Source organism: Terrapene carolina, unplaced genomic scaffold (assembly GCF_002925995.2).
Source record: "Terrapene carolina triunguis isolate 2854851 unplaced genomic scaffold, T_m_triunguis-2.0 Scaffold95, whole genome shotgun sequence".
In the NCBI taxonomy this organism is placed as follows: Eukaryota; Metazoa; Chordata; order Testudines; family Emydidae; genus Terrapene; species Terrapene triunguis.
The window spans coordinates 41,030,812-41,052,194 of record NW_020664446.1 but is presented as its reverse complement, the minus strand read 5'-3'; the positions used below and the strand labels follow the sequence as shown (position 1 = coordinate 41,052,194).

Here is a 21,383-nt window from a genome sequence, read left to right as displayed (position 1 = left end):
ATGAGGCATTCCATGTAAGAACCATTTGGGTACCTCAGTGCCTCATGTTCCTCACACATCAGGGGATGCACAAGTCTAGTTGCAACCAAAGTACCAGTTATGCTCCTCTGAAATGCTGGTGTCCCACTGCATACAGGCTGCAACAGAAAACAGCTCCAGGATTCGACTTGTGGCAGCTTATGGTAGTTTACAGCTGTATAACAAAAGTATGTACAAAAGTACTGCAAACTGCACTCCTAATTGCATGCCAAGCCTTCTTTCTTCCCCCCCAGAAAGCCTTCTATGTGTCTGCTGTGTTATGCTTAATCTGTGATATGTTGTGCAATAAATTACCATATCCTTTCCACATACATGAATTTAAGACTCCTTGCCATACACATGTACCTACCTAGAGTTCTAGAAAAACTGATAATATTCTATTGCATTTCTGAGAAATAGTATGTGATTGTACAACTAAAGACTAATGTAATACATATGTATTAAGGGGCAAAGTTAAGGTTGTGCATGCAGTCTTGATTGGCATTTCCTGACTTGCGTGCAATTAACATTCTCTTCACACCACAGGTATGGAACTGATGCTGTATCACAGTATCAAAACACTACATTTGGGTCATTTTATAACTTTCTTTCACTAAGTTTAATGCCCCCAATTTTCTTGCCTTCCTCCCCATCCATTTTGATAGGAGGAAGTGGGGATTGTGTCCTCTCTTTCTTCTTCCTCTATCTTCTTCCTCTATCTTTCTTCATTATTTAAGTAAGGGGAGATTCAAGCAGCTTCTCATTTCTGTGATGGGATGAGTGTACACAGAGCACTCCTGCACTGCTTCATGTGAGTCAGGCAGGAATGCTGGTTAAAGGGACACCATTGACTTAGGCTAGGTCTACACTACCCGCCTGAATCGGCGGGTAGAAATCGACCTCTCGGGGATCGATTTATCGCGTCCCGTTGGGAAGCGACAATCGATCCCCGAATCGACGCTCTTACTCCACCAGCGAAGGTGGAAGTAAGCGCCATCGACAGGAAGCCGCAGAGGTCAATTTTGCCACCGTCCATACAGCGGGGTAAGTCGGCTGCGATACGTCGAATTCAGCTACGCTATTCGTGTAGCTGAATTTGCGTATCTTAAATCGACCCCCCCCCCCCCTGTAGTGAGGACGTAGCCTTAAATAGAACACTTCTGTCTGGAAATTTCTTAGCTACTGTTGTTACAAGGGCAAGTGGAGAAAATATTTTTCTCCGTTTCTCAGTGTTATTGTGTGCATTTGACAGTACTTTGCGTACAGCTATTTTCACCATTTCCCCTGTAAGGTGAGTTTCCTCTTTTCTTTGTGTGAGGTTTTCACACAGCAACAGGAGAGAGAAAAACTACTTTTAAAAACAGAAACATGTGATTCCAAAGCCACAAAAGTTGGCAGGGGTCTTGGGGGTGGGGGGGGGGGAAGACTTAGGACCTGAAATTACCTATATCTCAGTTTTTAAAAACTGACAAGATTTCATATTGACAGTGACCCTTTAAAGCACCAAACTGGTCTCAGGAGATCTGGGTGTGACTCCCGGCTCTGTAACAGGCATCCTGCACAACCCTGGGCAAGTCATGGGGATAATGACTGACACACACACATACACACACACCCCCATAAAGCTCTTCTATGGAGGAAAAACACTATCTAAGAGCTAGGTATTATTTAGGATCTGGTTTTTCAGAGGTTCTGAGTACCAACAGCCCCCACTGGCTTTGATGGGGTTAAAAACCAAGCTAATTTTCTCGGTCTTCATTTACTCCTTTGCAAAATGAGCAATAATATTACTTCTATCTCATAGGGATATTGTGAAGCTTAATTTACTAGGGCTGGAAAAATGCTCTAATATTAATGGATGGGAGGCATTGGAGAAGTGCAAACTATTACCAACAGCAGACCTACAGATAAAGAGAGCTGCATGCCAGGCTCTATAGAGTCAAACAAGGGTCACAGGTTGATTCCCATTAGTGTTAAGAACCTCTCTGGCAGGAATCAAAGCCAGCATGATGAAATTAAACTGGAGACAAATAAATTTCAATGGCTGACTTTGTTTCTTCATCTTACAGTCACAGACATCTGTGGCAACTAACATCACAGAGTGGTCCATTCTTAACTCAACATGCAGGATGCTTCAGCACCACAACCACCTGTACCACTAACCTCCTAAGGGCCTGGTTCTACTCTCAGAGATGTGGACATGTTGCCTATGTTATCACATACATTGTTTATAAAAAAGAGAGAAAAAAATCAACTATTGTGCACATGTTGATTTTACAAGATGTGCAGCAATGAAGGTCTATACATCACAGAGTCAAACTGGTTTCTGCATGTTCTCACTGAAATCAAGCAGATATAAGGCAGTGTCACTCTAAAGAAAGAGAAAGTCAAATGTATACACATACAGTATATTATTTTGATTTGATGCCCTTTTTTTGGTAACAGCAGCACTCATTTTTAGCTTACATGAGAGACTAGTCCTCTTCTCTCTCCAACACATGGACATTTTTTTTCCAGACAGATGGAGCTGAACATCATCCTCGAAAGCTAAAAATATTTTCTGGTAATTCTTGCTGTGTTGGATGAGGACAAAAAAAACTGGTAGACTTGGGAGCACTGGAATGCAAGAGTATGTTCGTGTGTTATTGCAAGAAGTGTGTTAGAGCAGGGCATATTTACAGTTGGCTTCTACAAAGCGTAGTTATGACCAGGGACTGTGTCGTTAAATACCATGTAGATTTACAACAGTGTCTGCTGTACAGGGAAGACTTTTGGGGACTGGCTGGGTTGTGTTTAATTTAGTATGTAAGAAATCAGCCTGAACAGACAATTGCATCACCAAGGCAAAACTCCTAAAGTGCTGTCATGTTGTTTGTGACTTAAAAGCAACTTTATAAAGTATAAATTTTTACAGAACTGAAGCCTTGAGACCAGCACATGTATACAGGGGTGTGCAGTGCTGTTTCTATGGGTGGGTGTGTCTCAGGCTGCGTGTCTGCAAACGTGGGTGAATGTCTGTGTGCCAACTGTAGAGGTTAAGAAAAACCACATTTCCTATCCTGTAATGCAACTGTTATCACGCGACTGCTTTAAAGTATCAACACAGAGTAGCATGTTAAGGGCCTGGTTTTTCAGAAGTGCTGATCATCTACAGCACCCACTGACTTTCAACTGCAGTTGTGGGTGCTTAACACTTCTGAAAAATCAAGCCCAAGACAAGTCCTTTGATTTAGGTATCTTAAATTCATGCTATAAACCAAAAATAAAAGGCATCTATTTTCTAGCCACTCTGCACATATGTCAGCTCTATTAACATTAATGGAAGTAACAGGTGCCTTAGGCACAAAGAACTTGTACCAGGCTGAAGGACTTGAATTACGAGAATGCCAGGCCTCACCAACTGTACGGTACCAGGAATGAAACTAGGTATCTTGTGTTGTATATCTACCCCCAACGGACACTACAGCCCACAGAAAGACCACTGTATATAGTTAAAAACACAAGCTAACACAACATCCGTTTTAGATTGAAATGTTTACAAACTTTAAAAAGTAATCAAAGATAAATGGAACACAGAATAATTAATAATTTACATTTACACAGCACTTTTCATCAACACATACAACTAGCTACGTAAGTGTACACACACACACACACACACACACACACACACACACACACACACCTCTTTCTGAATTTCTATACTTTTGTTTTCTGCATCTCAGACAAACCTGTGAAGATCCTCTCCCCCAATCCCTACTGTCTATCATTCACATTTTAATCTCCCTGCCATTCCCAAGGACACATATCATAGCCACCACCATCCTTCTAAGGAGGAAAGGATACAGTTCCCTTCAGAGCCCATCAAAGCTGCTCATTAAAACATTCAGCAAGTCACTTTTGGGCAACACAGGGAACTCCCTTTCCACTCCTCACCCCAAGGAGTAAAGTCTGCTGCCCCCACAGCAGTATTTTGTTTTTTACATAGGCAGAAGCACATTATAAACCTGATGGTCCCCAGTGCAGGCAAAGAAAGACATTAGAGCCTTATATTGTATTATTAGGCCATCCTCTCAAAGAAGCACTAGTTACCTGGGTGCTTTCCTGCCCCTGCAAAAGAGAGGAGCAGAAATCTAAATATTTCCACAAACAGTAGGACAATAACTACGATCTCAGAAGGACAAGACAGGAAAACTCTCAGTCTCATACGTTAAGATAGAAGATATGGAAGCCCTGTGCTTGGCATAGCTCACCCATGCTGAGAAAGCAAGGAAGAAAATCATTCCAACATCAGAGACTATAGAAATAATACCACGGACAATGGAAAAGTAAGGGGAGAGAGAGAGTGAGAATTTTGTTGACAAAGACCAAACACAATAAGAAAGCCGAGTCCATCTGAAGTTGGCAAACAAGACCTAGTTAAGTCCCAACTAATCTCTATTGAAAGTAACACAACAGCATCACAGAAAACACTACACACACAAAATTCTCAATGTGAGGTGGTAGCAGGGCCGCCCAGAGGGATGGGGGGGGGGCAAGTGGGGCAATTTGCACCAGGCCCCCAGCCCCGTAGGGGCCCCTATGAGAATATAGTATTCTATAGTATTGCAACTTTTTTTTATGGAAGGGGCCCCCAAAATTGCTTTGCCCCAGGCCCCCTGAATCCTCTGGGCAGCCCTGGGTCGTAAGGGGTTCAAACTCATCCAAAAGGAGACAAAGAACCTGCATGGAGCTGCTACAGTACCTGGATTCCAGCAGCTCCGGAGGTCATTCAGTTTCCTCTTTGCTGTGCTGGAGGGGCGCAAAAAAACCAAAAAATCCAGTAAAGCTCAGAGCTTCAGAAAGCAGTTTCCCTGCACAGATTTAAACAGATCCTCTCGCTCTCCTTGTAACTTCTCAGAACAATCCATTGAGGGCTGCTATGGCGACGAAGCAGTTAAACCCATCGTTCTGGGCTGATCGAGGAGCCAGCAGGAGAAGCAAAATCTGTAATAGTTTGTTGTCAGTGATCAAACCCTACCCATTGCCAGCAAAAACAGCACCAGCCAAGCAACAGGCGCTGGCTCATTCGCCCGCTCTCTCTCTCTGTGAGCAGAACAGCCTTGACTGTCTGTGTGCTGGAGGATGTGGGGGCGGACTTTAAAGAGGGCCAACTCCGTGGGCCTCTCTGCCAATCAAAGGCTTGGGACTCCTGGCAACAGCAGCACACAACCTAAGTGAGTGCAGTACATGGGGACTGCTGCAGCAGGACTAGCTCAATGCAGGCCATGATGAAAGAAAGGCTCAAAAGCAGGAGGTCTTCTTCCCACCCCGACCCCTACCCCCACCTACTGGGCAAGACAGCACTGCGCCTTACTGACAAGAACAGCTGTCGAGCGATTTTAGTCTCAGTTAACATTAAAGTGTAGAGTCGTTAATGTTTGATATTTAAGCTGTTTGATGTTACCTTCTTTTTATGCTGCCCATTTCAAGGGGCCCTCAGCTGCCCTTGGATTAGAAGGGGGAGAGAACAAGGGTAATAGGGGTGGGGCGCAATAGCGATTTGTCTCTTCATCTGGATCTCCCAAGTGCTTGGAATCTATGAACTGCCCAGATCAGCAGTACCAGGGTGGACAGAGCAGCCTAAAACCAGACTCTAAATGGTAAAAAAGAGGGAAAGGGAAGGAAAGGGTCACACATTTTTTCACTCCTGCAATGTCAAAGGCACTACCTGGCAGCTGCACACCTGAGTTACAAACTGCAATTTCTTACCCATTTAAGCATAAAAAATGAGAGGACAGTGATCAGAGCATGTGACATACACAATCCAGGCACTGGTCTCAATCCCACAGTGTGAAAATGCTGTTTTGAGTGGGGAGCTACCCCACTGATTGTATTAGAAAAACAAAATTATTCCTTCCCCAAATGCACACGTGCCCAGCTTGAATTTCGTAGCTTGTCTGAAGTGAGCTTATTCATGAGGTTAACAGTTAGAAGCTTTCAAATTGGCCACTTTTTACTACCTTTTAGAGCATTTATTTAGGTCCTGCTGGATCAATTTGCTGAAGCTAGAAGTGTCATGCTTACCACACATGGATAAAATTTACACCACACAGTGACTTCACTTCAGCCTCACTTGATCCACCCCTCCACACTTGCTTTCCTTCCCTCCACACCTCTCCTCCTTTAACATCTCACCTCCCTTCCTACCCATTTATCTAATCTTCCTCTAACAAATTGACACCTAAAAAATAAATAGATACATACATTTTTAAAAAGGCAAACAATCATGGAATTATCATGCTCTTTGGAAACCACCACACTGTTCACTCTACTTGTATGTTATATTCCTTTCCCCCACCCCTTGTCTATCTTGTCTATTTATACTGCTAGTCCTCAGGACAGGGACTGACACTCATTCTATCTTTCTATAGCGTCAAGCCCAGTAGGGCCCTGATCTTGGTTGATCTCTAAACTCCTCCCATATAGGATCTGTGAATTTCTTTTTTTTTAAGTATTTACATTTTTCACCCTAACTCCTTCCATTTATACCAGGGCATTTGACCACAAAGTCAATTTACTGCAACCAGGAAAGACATTTTATTACAATGAATTCAATGCAAAATGCATCTAACTGAGATTTACAGGGTCCAGGATAAATCAGGACCCTCTTCCTCTGTATCATTCACTGCAACCACATCCCTTCCTGCTGGATGTCTCACCTACCCCTTGTTTCTATGCTTCCTTGTAGTTTTTAGAGTCCCCAGCCAGCCAGACACCCACGCACATTCATTTCAATTCAATAATACTTCACTGACATGACAAACTATATGAATAATGCCAAAGCATGAGCCATACAGAGTGCTCCACTCTCTCTATCTGTCCAGGATAGGGCAATACGCCTAAAGAGAAGCAGTCCCCCTACAATCTCTCACTTTTTTCATGAAGTTTGCACATTGTAACTGTACTCAATGAGACTACATTAACAAAAAATAATTTTGGATCAAATTTAGAGATCCATTTCCCACTAGTACTGTCCACTTCATGCCAAGATGGAACCTGTGGTCAAACTCCATTTCTGAATGGTGCTGTCTATGTTACTTAGGGCTGCAAATACAGATGATTGCTCACTAATCTGTTCACCATTACATGGGCCTCTGTTTTCCTTTCAACACCCTGGAAGTCTACTACACACACTCTTTATATCTCCAGCGTCTCAGATCAGCTACCCCCAATGGTTGGTGACTGCAGGAAACCTAGGTTCCAATACAATGTTAAGTCTTCCGCTCCCTGGTTTGGTGGGTGCACAATACATTGCTTCTACAGAGTCAATACTGACAGCTGCTATGTGAACAGCTTCTGCTAGCTGATCAAAAGATGGCACAGCGTGGGAAGGAGAATGCTCACCTGCTACAATGGTGGTTGTCTAAAGGCAAAAACAGAACCAGCGCTAGGCATAAGCAGACTAAAGGCTATATTGCTTAGGGCCCCCAAGCAGCAAAAGTGGGCCCCATTCACTTTTTTAATATGCGTTGTTTGTGAATGGGCCCCCAATGGGCTAGCACCACCTATGGGCAAAAATATTATTAGAGAAGCAGAGTGATGGTTCTCTCAAAATGAAAAAAGGTGGAGAGAACCTCAGGACTCTGTCTGGACTAGATTTAATTGTACTGAAAGAATATTTCAATGGCTGAAGGCAATCACCACACACACACACACACTCCCTACAATTCCTGAGTTCCTGTGTGCCTATACAGGGAGCATACTGCATGGTGCCAGGGAACCTTCACACAGAGGAGCCAGGTAGCCATCTCTTCTCTCCCCACCATGCCCAATTGCAATACTCTAGCTTCCCTGTTCTCCTTCCTCTATGCTTCCCATTTAATGGAAAGGCAAATAGCAAGGCTGTCCCATCTTGCATGATAGAGGGAAGTCACATTCCTATGGAACCAGGTTTTTCCCCTGTACCCTACAAAGTCCTAGCACCATGCCACTTGTATCTTGCTGCAGCTTACTATCACCAATTATAGCTGATTCACACAAAAGAAAAAAAATCTTTAAGTTTTGTTTGTTCTCATTTAGGGTTTTCTTCTTGCTTTTACTCCTGCCCCAGTGTGACCGGGGTCCCAGTGGGGGCCAGCTGAGGTCATTCAATTAGGATGAACTACAAAGAATGGGGCAGATAATCCCCAAAGCTGGTGGATATCTTCAATACTTAGATTTACCAAGCCAGCATAAAACAGCTTCTTTATTACCTCACTGGTTGTCCAGAAGCCAACAACACAGTTCCCTTGAAGTAACCCAGCCTCAGGCCTTCATCCAGATACCCACGTCAAATATAATGAAGATTTCTGAAAATCTGATTTTATCATATAAAAGAAAAGGTTCTACCAATCCCAAAGGATCGGACACATTACCTCCCAGGTTAATGGATATTCCAGATCTTACCCAAATACACGCATGCAGCCAATTCTTATTAACTAAACTAAAATTTATTAAAAAACAAAAGAGAGTATGGTTAAAAGATCAATATACATACAGATATGAGTTCAATTCTTGAGGTTCAGATTCATAGCAGAGATGGTGAGCTTTGTAGTTGTAAAGAGTTCTTTTAGAATTTAGTTCATAGGTTAAAGTCCATGTCCAATATCATATCTAGGGTGTACCAGCTTAACTGGGATCTCATCTTGCGACTCAAACTTCCCCTGACGAAGCTTAAGCAGATCTGAGATTAAAAGGATCAGGACCCAAGGATCTTTTATACAATTTCAGGTCTTCTTTGACAAGTTGGAGTCCCTCGGGGGAACAATAGGCCCTTATTTCCTAAGCATCCATCATTATAATTATTCACACAAATTAATTAAGGCAATTTATCCATCAGGCAGTCTATCACGGGTACTTAGCTATATGAATTAACATAAGACAATCACCTATTCCTTCACCATTCACCGATGATTTGCTATACATTTCAAAGAGAGATGAATACAGAGATATCCCATGTTTACACTATATTTAAATGCTAGGATGTTCTTTTGATCTTTGAATAATCAGGATACAGAACAGACAGTGACTGTTGATTACATTGTTGACCACTACCCATACATATGTAAAAACATAAAAACAAACATTATCTCCCCACTTCTTTAAGCTTTGAATTTGAGTCATTTATTTTGCACAATGTTTAACCCTTGCTGGCTATACGTCACACCCTGATTTACATTCCTTGTCCAACATTTTATTTTGACTGCAAGTTCTTTGTGGAAAAGATGATCTAGTCTTCTTATCTGTAAAGTGTCTAGCACTGGTGCTATATAAATAATAACCATCATCACTTTAATGGAAAAATATTATTTCAGTGATGGCAAACACTGGTGAGCCACAGACAGGAGGGGTCAGTGATGCAAAAGATGGCAAATAGGAATGAGCACTAACCAACAAGAACCTCAGCATGGCCAGGCAGAGTTTCCTCTAATGAATAACAGCAAGTGAAGTATTCAGCACACTCCACATCTCCGTCTATTCTTATGATCCTGACCTACGAAAGACAATATGATCTCATAGTTAGATCAAAAGACTTGGGACTGCCTGGTTTTTGTTCCTGACTCTGCCATTTATAGGCAGTATCATTCTGAACAAGTCACTTAACCCCTGTTAGATAGGTATACTGCTATTTATCCACTGCATGCGACTGGTGACGAATGGATAAAAACTGATTTTTTTAAAATCAGTTTTGTATTTAAAATGGTTATTTTTTTATTTTAATTTTTAATTGCTTAAATAAATATGTATAAATAACTTACCCTTTTGGTTAGCATAAGGAAGCACCAAATTTAGTGTGAAGGCTTTTTCGGTTGCAAATCAACATGTTTTAACGGTTACCAACTAATGAGAATTAAGCTCGCTTTTCGTTTCATAACTAAAAAGTACAAGCACAACTGAAGTCAATAATTTAAATCAAGGTTTCCTGCTAGCTGATTTAAATTCTAATTAAAATCAGTGATTTACATCATTTTGATTTAAATCAATCCACCCTGGCCTGTTGTGAGGCTGTTGTAGAGCACTTTGAGTTCTCCAGAGAAGTACTACTTTGGAAACAATCCAAGTAAGATCAGAGCTGCCAGAGGAGACAATGCCTTTGCATCCAGGATGGGCCATCCTGATTATCACTACAAAAGTTTTTTTTCTCCTGCTGATAATAGCCCACCTTAATTGATTAGTCTAGTTAGAGTTGGTATGGCAACACCCATTTTTTCATGTTCTCTGTGTATATATATCTTCCTACTGTATTCTCCACTGCATGCATCCGATGAAGTGGGTTTTAGCCCATGAAAGCTTATGCCCAAATAAATGTTAGTCTCTAAGGGTACGTCTACACTTACCGGAGGGTCCGGCGGCAGGCAATCGATGTTCTGGGATCGATCCTGGAAGTGCTCGCCGTCGACGCCGGTACTCCAGCTCGGCGAGAAGAGTACGCGGCATCGATGGGGGAGCCTACCTGCCGCGTCTGGACCCGCGGTAAGTTCGGACTAAGGTACTTCGAATTCAGCTACGTTATTAACGTAGCTGAATTTGCATACCTTAGTCTGAAGTGGGGGCTTAGTGGGGACCAGGCCTAAGGTGCCACAAATACTCCTCATTCCTTTTGCTGATACAGACTAACATGGCTACCACTCTGAAACCTGTTTCCATCTCAGTCCCTCATCAGAAATCTCAAGCGACGCAGCCAATTTTTCCCTGAGTACAGATTGATGAAAAGAGAAAATTCAACCAGGAAAAAAAAAAAAAAAAGAAAAAAAACAGTCAGAGTCCTAACTCCTTTTCCCCCTCAACTCCAAGGAAGTGAAGGGGCGGAAGAGGGTCATTTCAGCTCATATCAGACTAGGGTGACCAGTTGTCCCGATTTTATAGGGACAGTCCTGATTTTGGGGGGTTTTGTCTTATATAGGTGCCTATTACCCCCCACCCAGTCCCGATTTTTCACACTTGCTGTCTGGTCATCCTATATCAGACACACAAGGACTCACATCTATTATCCTGCTTAGTTTTACTTAACCACACAGATTTAAATCCTCAGTCACAAAGACAAGAACTAGACACAGCTCCCTCTGAAGCCAATCACTGCTGCTCCTAAATCATCCAGAGTGGCTGCTGCCCACTGACATTTCCTGGGCAGCATTCTTAACCTGTGTCAGAGAGAGCTAAAACCAATCCCAAGATCTTCTAGACTGATCTAAACATGGTTAAATGCTGAGGTCCATTCTATCAGCATATGGTGCTAATTTAAAGTTCTCTCTCTCTCCCCTCCCTTCCCCAACCATGTCAGAGATTTTTAATTTTAGGAAATGTTATGGGTAATTTCAGAGCCTCCAAATTAAGAATATACTGAATATTCTCTGTGGATATTATGCCTCCTTTGAAGACACTGTCAGTTCACACTACAGCTGCCCAGCAGAAGCCAAATAAATATTTATAGACTACCACAGGCTAACGGAAAAGAAAAATAGTATTAACACATTAGATGTCAGTGGGAGTGAGGGAAAGGAATGTAAACGGAGCCCAGATGCAATCCGAAAATGGTAAGGCTGGAAGACGGGGCTTGAAAGTTTGTTAATATGATGCATGTGCCAAGGCTACTAGATAATAACCAGACTCCCTACCTTGCAGGCTGCTCTAGGAATTGGTTTACTTTAAGCAGGGATGAAAACTCCTTGCTGGGCCATAAGAGCACATTGACCACAGCAACAGTTTCATTGTCATAGCAAAGCCAATAACAACAACTCCAGTCAAGCCAATTAGACCATGTGGCCTTGTTTAGAAGCAAAGGGATGGGAGCTAACAGGACTCAGGGTTCAAATCTGGATTCTCTGCCAGGCCTCTGACCCTCTGTATGACTGGAGGCAAATAATCTATAGCAGTGTTTTTCAAAGTTCAGGTTGGCATGTCAGGCACTAGGTCGCCTTGCTCAGCACCCAGGGACCCTAGCGTCTCTGGTCAGCACCGCTGACCGGGACATTAAAAGTCCCGTCATCGGTGATGCCCAGCTAAGGCAGGCTAGTGCCTACCTGTTCCGACACTGTGCTGTGCCCCAGAAGCAGCCAGCAGTGGGTCCGGCTTCTAGGCAGGGGGGGCCACGGGGCTCCACATGCTGCCCCCACCCCAAGCACCCACTCCACACTCCCATTGGCCGGTTCCCAGCCAATGGGAGCTGGGGGAGGGGGATGCCTACAGGTGAGAGCCGCACAGAACTGCTTGCTTGCCTCCACCTAGCAGCCGGACCCGCTACTGCCCGCTTCCGGGGCACAGCATGGTCTGCAGTGCCAGAACAGGTGGGAAGCCTGCCTCTGCACCCTGGCTGTGCCGCTGACTGGGAACCGCCGGAGGTAAGTCCACACTCCAACCCCACGCCCCAATCCCCTGCCTTAGCCCTGAGCCCCCCACAAACCCAGAACCCCTCCCTGCACCCCAAACCCCCCTCCCCCGCCCCGCCCCCGGGCCCGCCCCCCCCGCCCCAGCCCCCGGCCCCCTGCCGCGCCCCCCCCCCCCGCCCCAGCCCAGAGCCTGCTCCCACACCCTGAACCCCTCATTCCCAGCCCCAACCTGCACCCCAACCCTCTGCCCCAGCCCTGAGCCCCTTCCACACCCCAAACCCCTCATCCCCAGCTCTGTTGGGTCACAGGCATTAACAAGTTTCTTCAACTGGGTCCTCAGAAATGTTTTTTGAAACCCACTGATCTATAGTGCCCCAGTTAGAGCATGGACTAGAAAGCAAGACCCTCCCCTGCAAAACCAGGTGCTGCTTCTGAACTAAGCTTCCATTGGGAAATAAGCAACAAGAAAAAATAGGAAAGAGATAAAAATCTTGAGCTTTCATTAAGTTCTCCACAGGGAATACACACTCGCTGATAAGCCAAAACATTTACAATCCTCCTTTGAAAAGTAAGTGATGGACAAGAATTAGACATATGGGCCAAATTCAGTGGTGATGTAAACAAAGGTGTACATTACATGTAAGGGCAACAGGGAAAACTACCAACAGGAAGGTGTAAGAATGTAACAGAGGTGGGAAAAAATATCACATTTTAATCTGCTGGTGGGAACCACAGCAGCATAACAACAAGAGCAGAATGTTAGGAATGCAACAGAATTTTTTAAGAAGTTTCAAAGGAAGAAAGACATAGTATATAAAGAATATATACATTAAATAGCTGCTGCATTGTATCCCAGATCTAACTGCTTTTCGGGGAGAAGGGGAAGGAAATTTCTACAGTTTGTAAAGCTCTTTGTGATTATGTTTCTCTCTCACACACCTGTATTTATATTTCTATTGTCTTATCAAGGATCACATAACATTAACGATAACATAGAAAATATAAATGTAAAAAAATGAGTAAAACCAAAATAAATCTAATGTGCCCTTCTCTCATTTGTTACTTATGTTGTGGTAGCACCTAGAAGCCCCTGTCATAGACCAAGGACCCTATTGTGCTAGATGCTGTAAAAAGAAAACAAGAAGTCCCCGTCCCCCCCTCCCCTCCAGAGTTTACAATCCAAGAAGAAACACTGGACATTTTAGCCTTTCAGATTCAAAATCATTGTTCATCATTTCTTTTTTAAGAATCATGAGAAAGTGTTGAGTTGTCACTGGCTCCCCTCTCTCCAATTTACACCCAGTTTTCAATTGTCTGAGCTAACCATTGGTTTATTACACTATAGAAAACATCAATCCCTGGAGAAACTTTAGCAGTAGAAATGGTTGAGAAAGAAACCGGGGAAATTGCAATATTTCCCTTTTTCCTTCAAATTTAGAAAAAAAAATTGAAATTCGATAGCTGGCTAAAAAATGGGCAGGGAGTAGAGAAAGAAGAGAATTTGCAAGAATGTCACCAACATTTTTCCTGTTTGTTCTTTCCCAAAATTTTTGCTAACATTTCAGAATTTTTTCAACCAGCTCCTTTTAGTGGAGGAGGGAGAGTGTTTTGATTTCCCTTTTTTCCTCTCTGTTTTTTTTAAATTGGGTCTGTTGCCAGACTGTTTCTAAGCAACAGAGCTTTCCTCTCATAGATTTTGTGCCATGATACTATTTATGAAGCTCAAGTGCTGAGAAAAGAGAAGAGCTTAGCATAAACTTTATATATGAAAAGAAATCTTCATATTCAAATACTTGAAAATGGAAGAGAGGGGATATGTGAAGTTAAAGTTCTATAAAAAGGTTTTGTCAGCAAACCAAATGTGTTTTATCTGCTATTTAGCAACATCTATTTTGAATTTGATATTTCCCCCATCCTCTAACCCCAGAGGTTTTGTTATTATTATTCAATCCTCTAGGCAATGATTTTAAAACCAATCCATAAAAATTCATTATTGACAAGGACTGGGAGGGGAGCCCTATCTATAACAAAAGCAGCTGCAAATTATAAAGGGTGCAGTCGAATCCAAAACTATTAAGAAGGGGGAGCCTTAAATATTAAACATGCCTGGACTCAACCCATTTGATCATGCTGATGTGCACACCACACTATTTTCTACATAATATCACTTCTAGTCTTTTTTTTTTTTTATTGGAATGCGTGTTACTACTTTTTTATTATTATTATTATTTGAATAACAGTAGCACCGAAATGCCAGCTTTGCTGATGCTCTTACTGCTGAAAACCTAATTGCAGAGTGTAGTGGAGCATGCACATTCGCACTACGCCGGTGCACAGAGCACTGCATGGTCCTCAACAGAACAGTGTGCCACCAAATGCACAGTCCTGCTCTGTCCTCATTATCTATGGGTTACCCATAACAAGAACTAGTAGGAACAATATTTTCAGATGGAAATGTGATTTTCATATTGATAATGTTCCTTTAAGGGATTTGAATGCTATACAAGATAACGTATAGATAACGCATAGAATTCTGCCAAGGGCATTGCCAAAACAACAAACTTCAAAAGTGAAATTCATCCATGTGTATAATGTTATCTGAGGCAGCTATATAATGACTGGCCATCACCCATCCATGTTATTTCCATGGTTTATTATGAATACTGTAGTAGCCCCAGAAACTCTTTATCCTCAATCCCAACCCTGAACAAGAGGAGAAAGTGAACAAGGAAACCAAATTTAAAAGAATAGAATGCAGACAACATAGCTTATTGCTGAAGAACACAAGATCAGCTTGTCCCTGGATTTTGTACATCTTTTTAAGCAGACTCATGCAGCAGCAAGCAACTCCAAGGAAACTGAGCAGTAGTCAATAAATCAAGGATCATAATTCCCTGCAGCCAGCATGAGATGCACAGTGAGTAGCTCTATGATGCTCTAAGTGTGTGGATTTGAGTATTTCAGAAGCATGACTGACTGTAAGTTACCTGTAGACAACGCCAGTGCACTGCATGGCCATGCAGCAGATTTGGGTTCAATTCCCAATCTTCCACTCCCAAGGCCAGCAGGAACTGGAACTAGTGTAACCAGACAGCAAATGTGAAAAATCGGGACGGGGTGGGGGGGTAATAGGAGCCTATATAAGAAAAAGACCCAAAAATCAGGACTGTCCCTATAAAAATCGGGACATCTGGTCACCCAAACTGGAACTAACAAAATTCCAAGCTTCTAGCGGCTGAGGGAGCCATTCAACGATTCCTCTGTCTGTTTGAACAACTGAATTAATACATTCCACAAGGAGTCTACACCAGAGTGACAGGGGATGCAATATGAAAACTCAAGGGTGAGGTGTAAGCAGGGTCGTCGGGGCTCTATCAAGAATGCAAAGGACTGTCTCTTTCAAAATAATACATTTGGTCTTATTCCAAAAGGTTTCTCCTTCTCAGAACATGCACCTGTTTCCTTAAACTGCTATTCATCATTTGACACAGGGCATGTCTATACTTAGAGCGCTGCAGCGGCACAGCTGTACCAGCGGCACAGCTGCGCCGCTACAGCACGTGTGGTGAAGATGCTCTATGCCGACAGGAGAAGCTCTCACGTCGACAGAGCACTGTGCAAACTAGCGCTTATGCTGGCATAATTTACGTCACTCAGAGCGATGGCATATTCACACCCATGAGCAACATACATTTTGCCGACGAATAAGTGGTAGTCTTAGCATAAAGCTTCATTTTCACAACAGGAAGAATGTGTAATTGCATCACATTCATTCAGGAACTTTCCAAAATATTCACTGTTAGATGACAATGAGCAGTTCCAGATTCACATGACTGATGTAAATTCATTTGACTCCTGCTGTGATGTGAACATTGATTTTTTTCCATCAGGAGCAGTAAAGATTTTTTTGTAGTTGGGGCTTTGCTTATTCATGGTGGAATTTCTTTTAGGAAAAGGAGAGAAGCAAGATGTTCAAGGCTGAAGTTGCCATTCTCTATTTAGCCCGCTGCATAAGGGACATGTATCTCTGTATGAAATTATGGCAGCTGATCCCATCAGTTCTATTAGCCAAAATGTATAATGAAAACAGCCCAGGCACAGCACTATGTCTACAGAGAAATCTAAGGCTTCCAGATTGTGGATTACAAGGAAGTCATAGGCAGCTGTGAGCTGAGAACAGCTTGACTGCTCTCAGTTCATCTTAGAGAGATTGTTGAGTTTACTACTATATAAAGTAAGAGGCCAATAAGCATTGGCTAGAGTCAGGGCTAGTGTAGACATCAAGACATTTTCCACACACTCAGGCACTTCCAGGGCACCTCAATTCTTATCAGTAGGACCATTGCCTTTCCTCTCCAAGGAAACCACACAGCTCTGCTAACATACATCAGTCTTGACCTGCAAAGCCTCCTCCTGTTGCCATTTCAGGTTTGGCTTTCCCCTAAATACATTAATAGTCATGACAAAGGGTGTGATGGTTCTGCAATGTGCACAGGTGTCCACTAGGGGTCAGATTAAGATTACATCCATCTGTGCATGGATTCTCAGGGCAAGTCTACACTAACCCCCCAATTCGAACTAAGGTACGCAACTTCAGCTACGTGAATAACGTAGCTGAAGTTCGAAGTACCTTAGTTCAAACTTACCTCCGTCCAGACGCGGCAGGCAGGCTCCCCCGTCGACTTCGCGTACTCCTCTCGTCGAGCTGGAGTACCGCAGTCGACGGTGAGCACTTCCGAGTTCGACTTATCGCGTCCAGACCAGACGCGATAAGTCGAACCCAGAACTTCGATTTGCTTGCCGCCGAACTACCGGGTAAGTGTAGACCTACCCCCAGATTCCAAATTTAAATCCTCTAAGGACTGTGCCTGACAGCCAGAAGTGCTAAGCCACCACAAGGCTACACTACTATGCCACCTAGCATTCCTAAGGATATCATAGAATCATAGAAGTGTACGACTGGAAGGGACCTCAATAGGTCATCTAGTCTAGTCCCCTGCACTCAAGACAGGACTAAGTAATAACTACGATCTCTGACAGATGTTTGTCTAACCTGTTCTTAAAAACCTCCAACGACAGAGATTCCTCAACCTCAAAACAACTCAGAAACCAACCACTTCATTAATAATATTGAAGTTGTTATTGAAGCACAGTGCATGATACTTCCAGACTTGCTTCAGTTACAAATTATAGAATACACTTGACAGTGTTTCTCTAAACTTTTTTGTTACACCACTTAAAACTTGTAGTTCATAAATTTAAAACATAATGGTTTAATTTGCAATCTTATTTAAAAATATGCTATTCAGGCCTTTGCCTGCAATAGTTGTTTTTACACTATAACCTCTATGAATGTTGTTTGCCCTGTAGTGACCCCTGTTGGAAAATTAAAGTAAGGCCATCCCCTATAAAGCACACTTCAGATATTTACATAGGTATTTCTCCTCAGGAAATGTATTGTACAATAATTCAATAAGTACGCCAGTGGAAATGTTTTCAGGATGGAGGGGAACTTCATTAACAAAATGAGCAATTTTTTAGACTGTGTCCTCTTAAATCAATATCATCAGATTTTAGGGTTTGTTTTAAAACTGTGTAAGGATTATGTATAATGTTAACCACTAAATACAACTCTGTTTAAACACATGCAGAATACAGAATCAAAGATTATGTCTGGTGCTGTGCCTTTCTGGATGGTGGCACAAGTGCTTCTACTGGAGAAGGTAGGGGGGATAACTTTCATTGAAATCCATGTGTAAGAGCCCAATATGTTTGTGGATCTAGGCCTAAAAGACTAAAGGGGCTTATAGATTGAGGACACAATGCTTTAATGTGACAGTGGAAAATGGGAAGCCAACAGAGGAATTCAAAGAAGAGAGAAGTGATCAGAGTAATGGACAAGGAAGAAAATCTTAGCGTGTGTGTGTGAGTGTGAGTGTGAGTGAGAGAGAGACTTGGGAGTCCAAAGAGGAGGAAGTTGTAGTAGTATCAAGATGACAAGAGGCTGTGCTAGTTTTATTTGCAGGGACGAGACTGTCTGATCCTGCTCCCTCCTCAGAGTGAAATATGGTTACTGTACATCCTGCTTGAACCAATAATAAGATGAAACCTCATGCACTGTCAGAAGTTTCTGGGTGCCCTCAGTTACTGACCATATCCAGCTAGTTGCCTACTGTATATGCCACTTAAGTGTGGGCCAGTGACCAGCAGGAACAGTAAGATCACCTTAAAAACCTGGTATCGGTCCAGTTCCTAGTGGACAACAGTGCACATCATAAACCAGGGGTGGGCAAACTTTTTGGCCTGAGGGCCACATTTGGGAATAGAAATTGTATGGCAGGCCATGAATGCTCACAAAATTGGGGTTGGGGTGCGGGAGGGGGTGAGAGCTCTGGTTGGCGGTGCGGGCTCGGGGGTGGGGCTGAGGAGTTTGGGGCATAGGTGGGGGCTCTGGGCTGGGACCGAGGGGTTTGGAGGGTGGGAGGGGAATCAGGGCTGAGGCAGAGGATTGGGGCGTGGGGAGAGGCTCAGGGGTGCAGGCTCCAAGCAGCGCTTACCTCAAGCGGCTCCCGGAAGCAGTGTCATGTCCCTTCTCCGGCTCCTACGCGGAGGCGCGGCCAGGCGGCTCTGCACACTGTCCCATCCGCAGGCACTGCCCCGGCAGCTCCCATTGGAGCGCATAGTACCTGGAGCGGGGCCATGCTGTGGCTTCCAGGAGCTACGTGGTGCAGCCTCCAACCCAGCGCCCCGGCTAGAGCATCGGAGCAGGGCCGAGCTGTGTGGTGCAGCCCCCGGCCCAGCGCCCCAGCTGGAGCACCAGAACAGGCAAGCATCAGACCCTGCTTCCCAGTGGAAGCTCATGGGCTGGCTTAAAATGGCTCGCGGGCAGGATCCAGCCCATGGGCCGTAGTTTGCCCACCCTGTTATAAACACCCCGCCACACATCACTGACGTCCCTGATGGCATTGATAATTGAGTGGCCAACAACTGAAGGGGCACAAAAATTGAACTACCCTTCTGGTCCAGTAGAGTGATGGGGAGGAAGAATACACATTGGGGACTGGTGTAGGAGTAACTGGTGAAGGATCCTAAATGCAAAATGTTGTGCCCCTGCTTGTATCTCCAAATACAACACAAATGCCAACCCCACTAATCACATTCATTTCCCTCTGCTGCAAAAGTTTCAAAATAGGTCTGGGTGGTTTGATTTTATCAGCCATTCCAAAGAGAGGCTTGGAATATTTTTCCTAATATATTTAGAGAAAGGGATATTACATGTGAAAGAAGCAAGACTGACACTTATATAACTTGGGGAAGAAGATGATCACCCAGCTAGGGCCCTATCGAGTAACCGTTTTGATGGGGCAAGAAAGAGGACAATCAACACACTGTCTGACCAGAGGGATGTGGTGTTGCAGGAGGAGGGAGAGAGCATACCAGAATGTGTCCGATAGGAGGAGCATACACAGGAACCTTCCTCAAACCTGGGTTTTTGCTGGAGGAAAGTTTGCATCGTGGAACGTGCTGCCTACGAGAGCTCCCACTTCCCACCCACCCTCCCTCCCGCAAATGCCCCATGCTGTTCAGCCCTGCCTCCCCCCAGGGGCGGCGAGAGAAACCCCCAAGCGGCCGCAGAGCCAGGGAAGAAAGAGGCACTGGCCCCGGTGCAGCAGCTAGAGCAACCACGCTCCTCTCCGGGGCTCTAGGAGCTTGTGCATCTAACCCAGGGCAGCTGCGGCTCCCCTCCGGCCCTGCGGCAGCAGGAGGGGGCTTCCCGGAGATGCGTGGGGTACTCACCGGGGCGGCAGCATCCCCCGCACGCACCGGGCCGGGGGCAGAGCGCACCGGCCGGGCACGCTGCAGCAGCCTTTGTCTCCGACTCATCAACTTTCTTTCTGGCCTCTTCCCGGCACAACCCAGCCTGCTGGGGGCCGGCCGCCCGGCGGTGCTCTCACCGCCTCGGAGGGACCCCACCGCCTGCCTTCCTAGGGGAGCCAAGCTCTGCAAGGCGGGTGCCACACCGCAGGGAGACAAGTCCCGGCGCCGGCCGCCTCCTGAGCATGCGCCGTCTCCCAGCCACAGCTGCAACAGCTGTGCGCCAGCACCGGGGCAGGGAGCGCTGCCCACCCCCTCCTTCTACACCCCCCTTTCCTTCCTTCTTGCCTTCCTTACAGCGGAAATAAGTGAACCGACCCGATCCGCTTCTATTGGACCCAACATTAAAGTGTTTTTAAAAGAAAGAGAAACACCACCACCAAAAAGCACCACAAAGTTCTTATCTATGGAAACGTTTCCATGTGTATGATTCCGTTGTTAGTGTTCTCCCTGATCATCATTTATTTTATTAGTGACGATATTTTTATTATTCCGACAAACAACTCCCTGCAATATTTTCCACTCAAATGTGGTCGCGCTGGGTACTGTCTGAGAGCCAGGAAGTGCACACCATCCCGTTTGTGCCGTCTAAGATGAGACAAGTGCAAAAGCAATTAAGCAGTGAACAATTGTTAGTTTATTATTTTGGTTTAGGGAGTCTAAGGTCAGGTGTTAGTAATAACAGTTGAAGATTTATTTTTCTAATATAGGGTGTTTAGCCTGAAAGTGTCCCATGAAGTTAAATAAAGGCCACAGAATATAAATGAATTTCCCTGGTAACCTTTGGAATCATATCTATTGTCCCCCCCCCCCCCCCCCGTCCTTTGGGCCACTGTGCCCCCGGGGAAGGAAAAGGAGGACAGCCCTTGATTTCTCCTGAGTGCAGGTAACACAATTCTGCCTGGTCCTTACAGAAGACGCGTGAGAGAGGAAAGCTGCTCCTACCCCGTGCCCCCCCCCCCACCTCCCAAGCCTCCATTGTGAACTCATGGAAGGGCCAAGCAAGAATCTGGCATATAGTTTACTTTTGAAAAGTGCTATTATAATTTATTTTATTATACTTATTATTTACATATGTAATTCCTGTGCTTGCTGCTTTACAGACATATATAAAGAAAGCATCCCTCTTCTCAAAAGAGTTTA

At 44.3% G+C, this 21,383-nt stretch overlaps 1 protein-coding gene across 1 annotated transcript in view; it reads right to left on the bottom strand.

Annotated features, from left to right (window-relative positions):
- PALD1 (phosphatase domain containing paladin 1) overlaps positions 1-20,407 on the bottom strand; it is a 201,787-nt gene extending 181,380 nt beyond the window's left edge. Inside the window, exon 1 of the mRNA XM_024201856.2 lies at positions 20,163-20,407. Within this exon, the coding sequence (XP_024057624.2) occupies positions 20,163-20,176 (14 nt within the window). The 5' untranslated portion in view covers positions 20,177-20,407. The remainder of the gene's footprint in view (positions 1-20,162) is intronic.
- Positions 20,408-21,383: the final 976 nt, after the last annotated feature.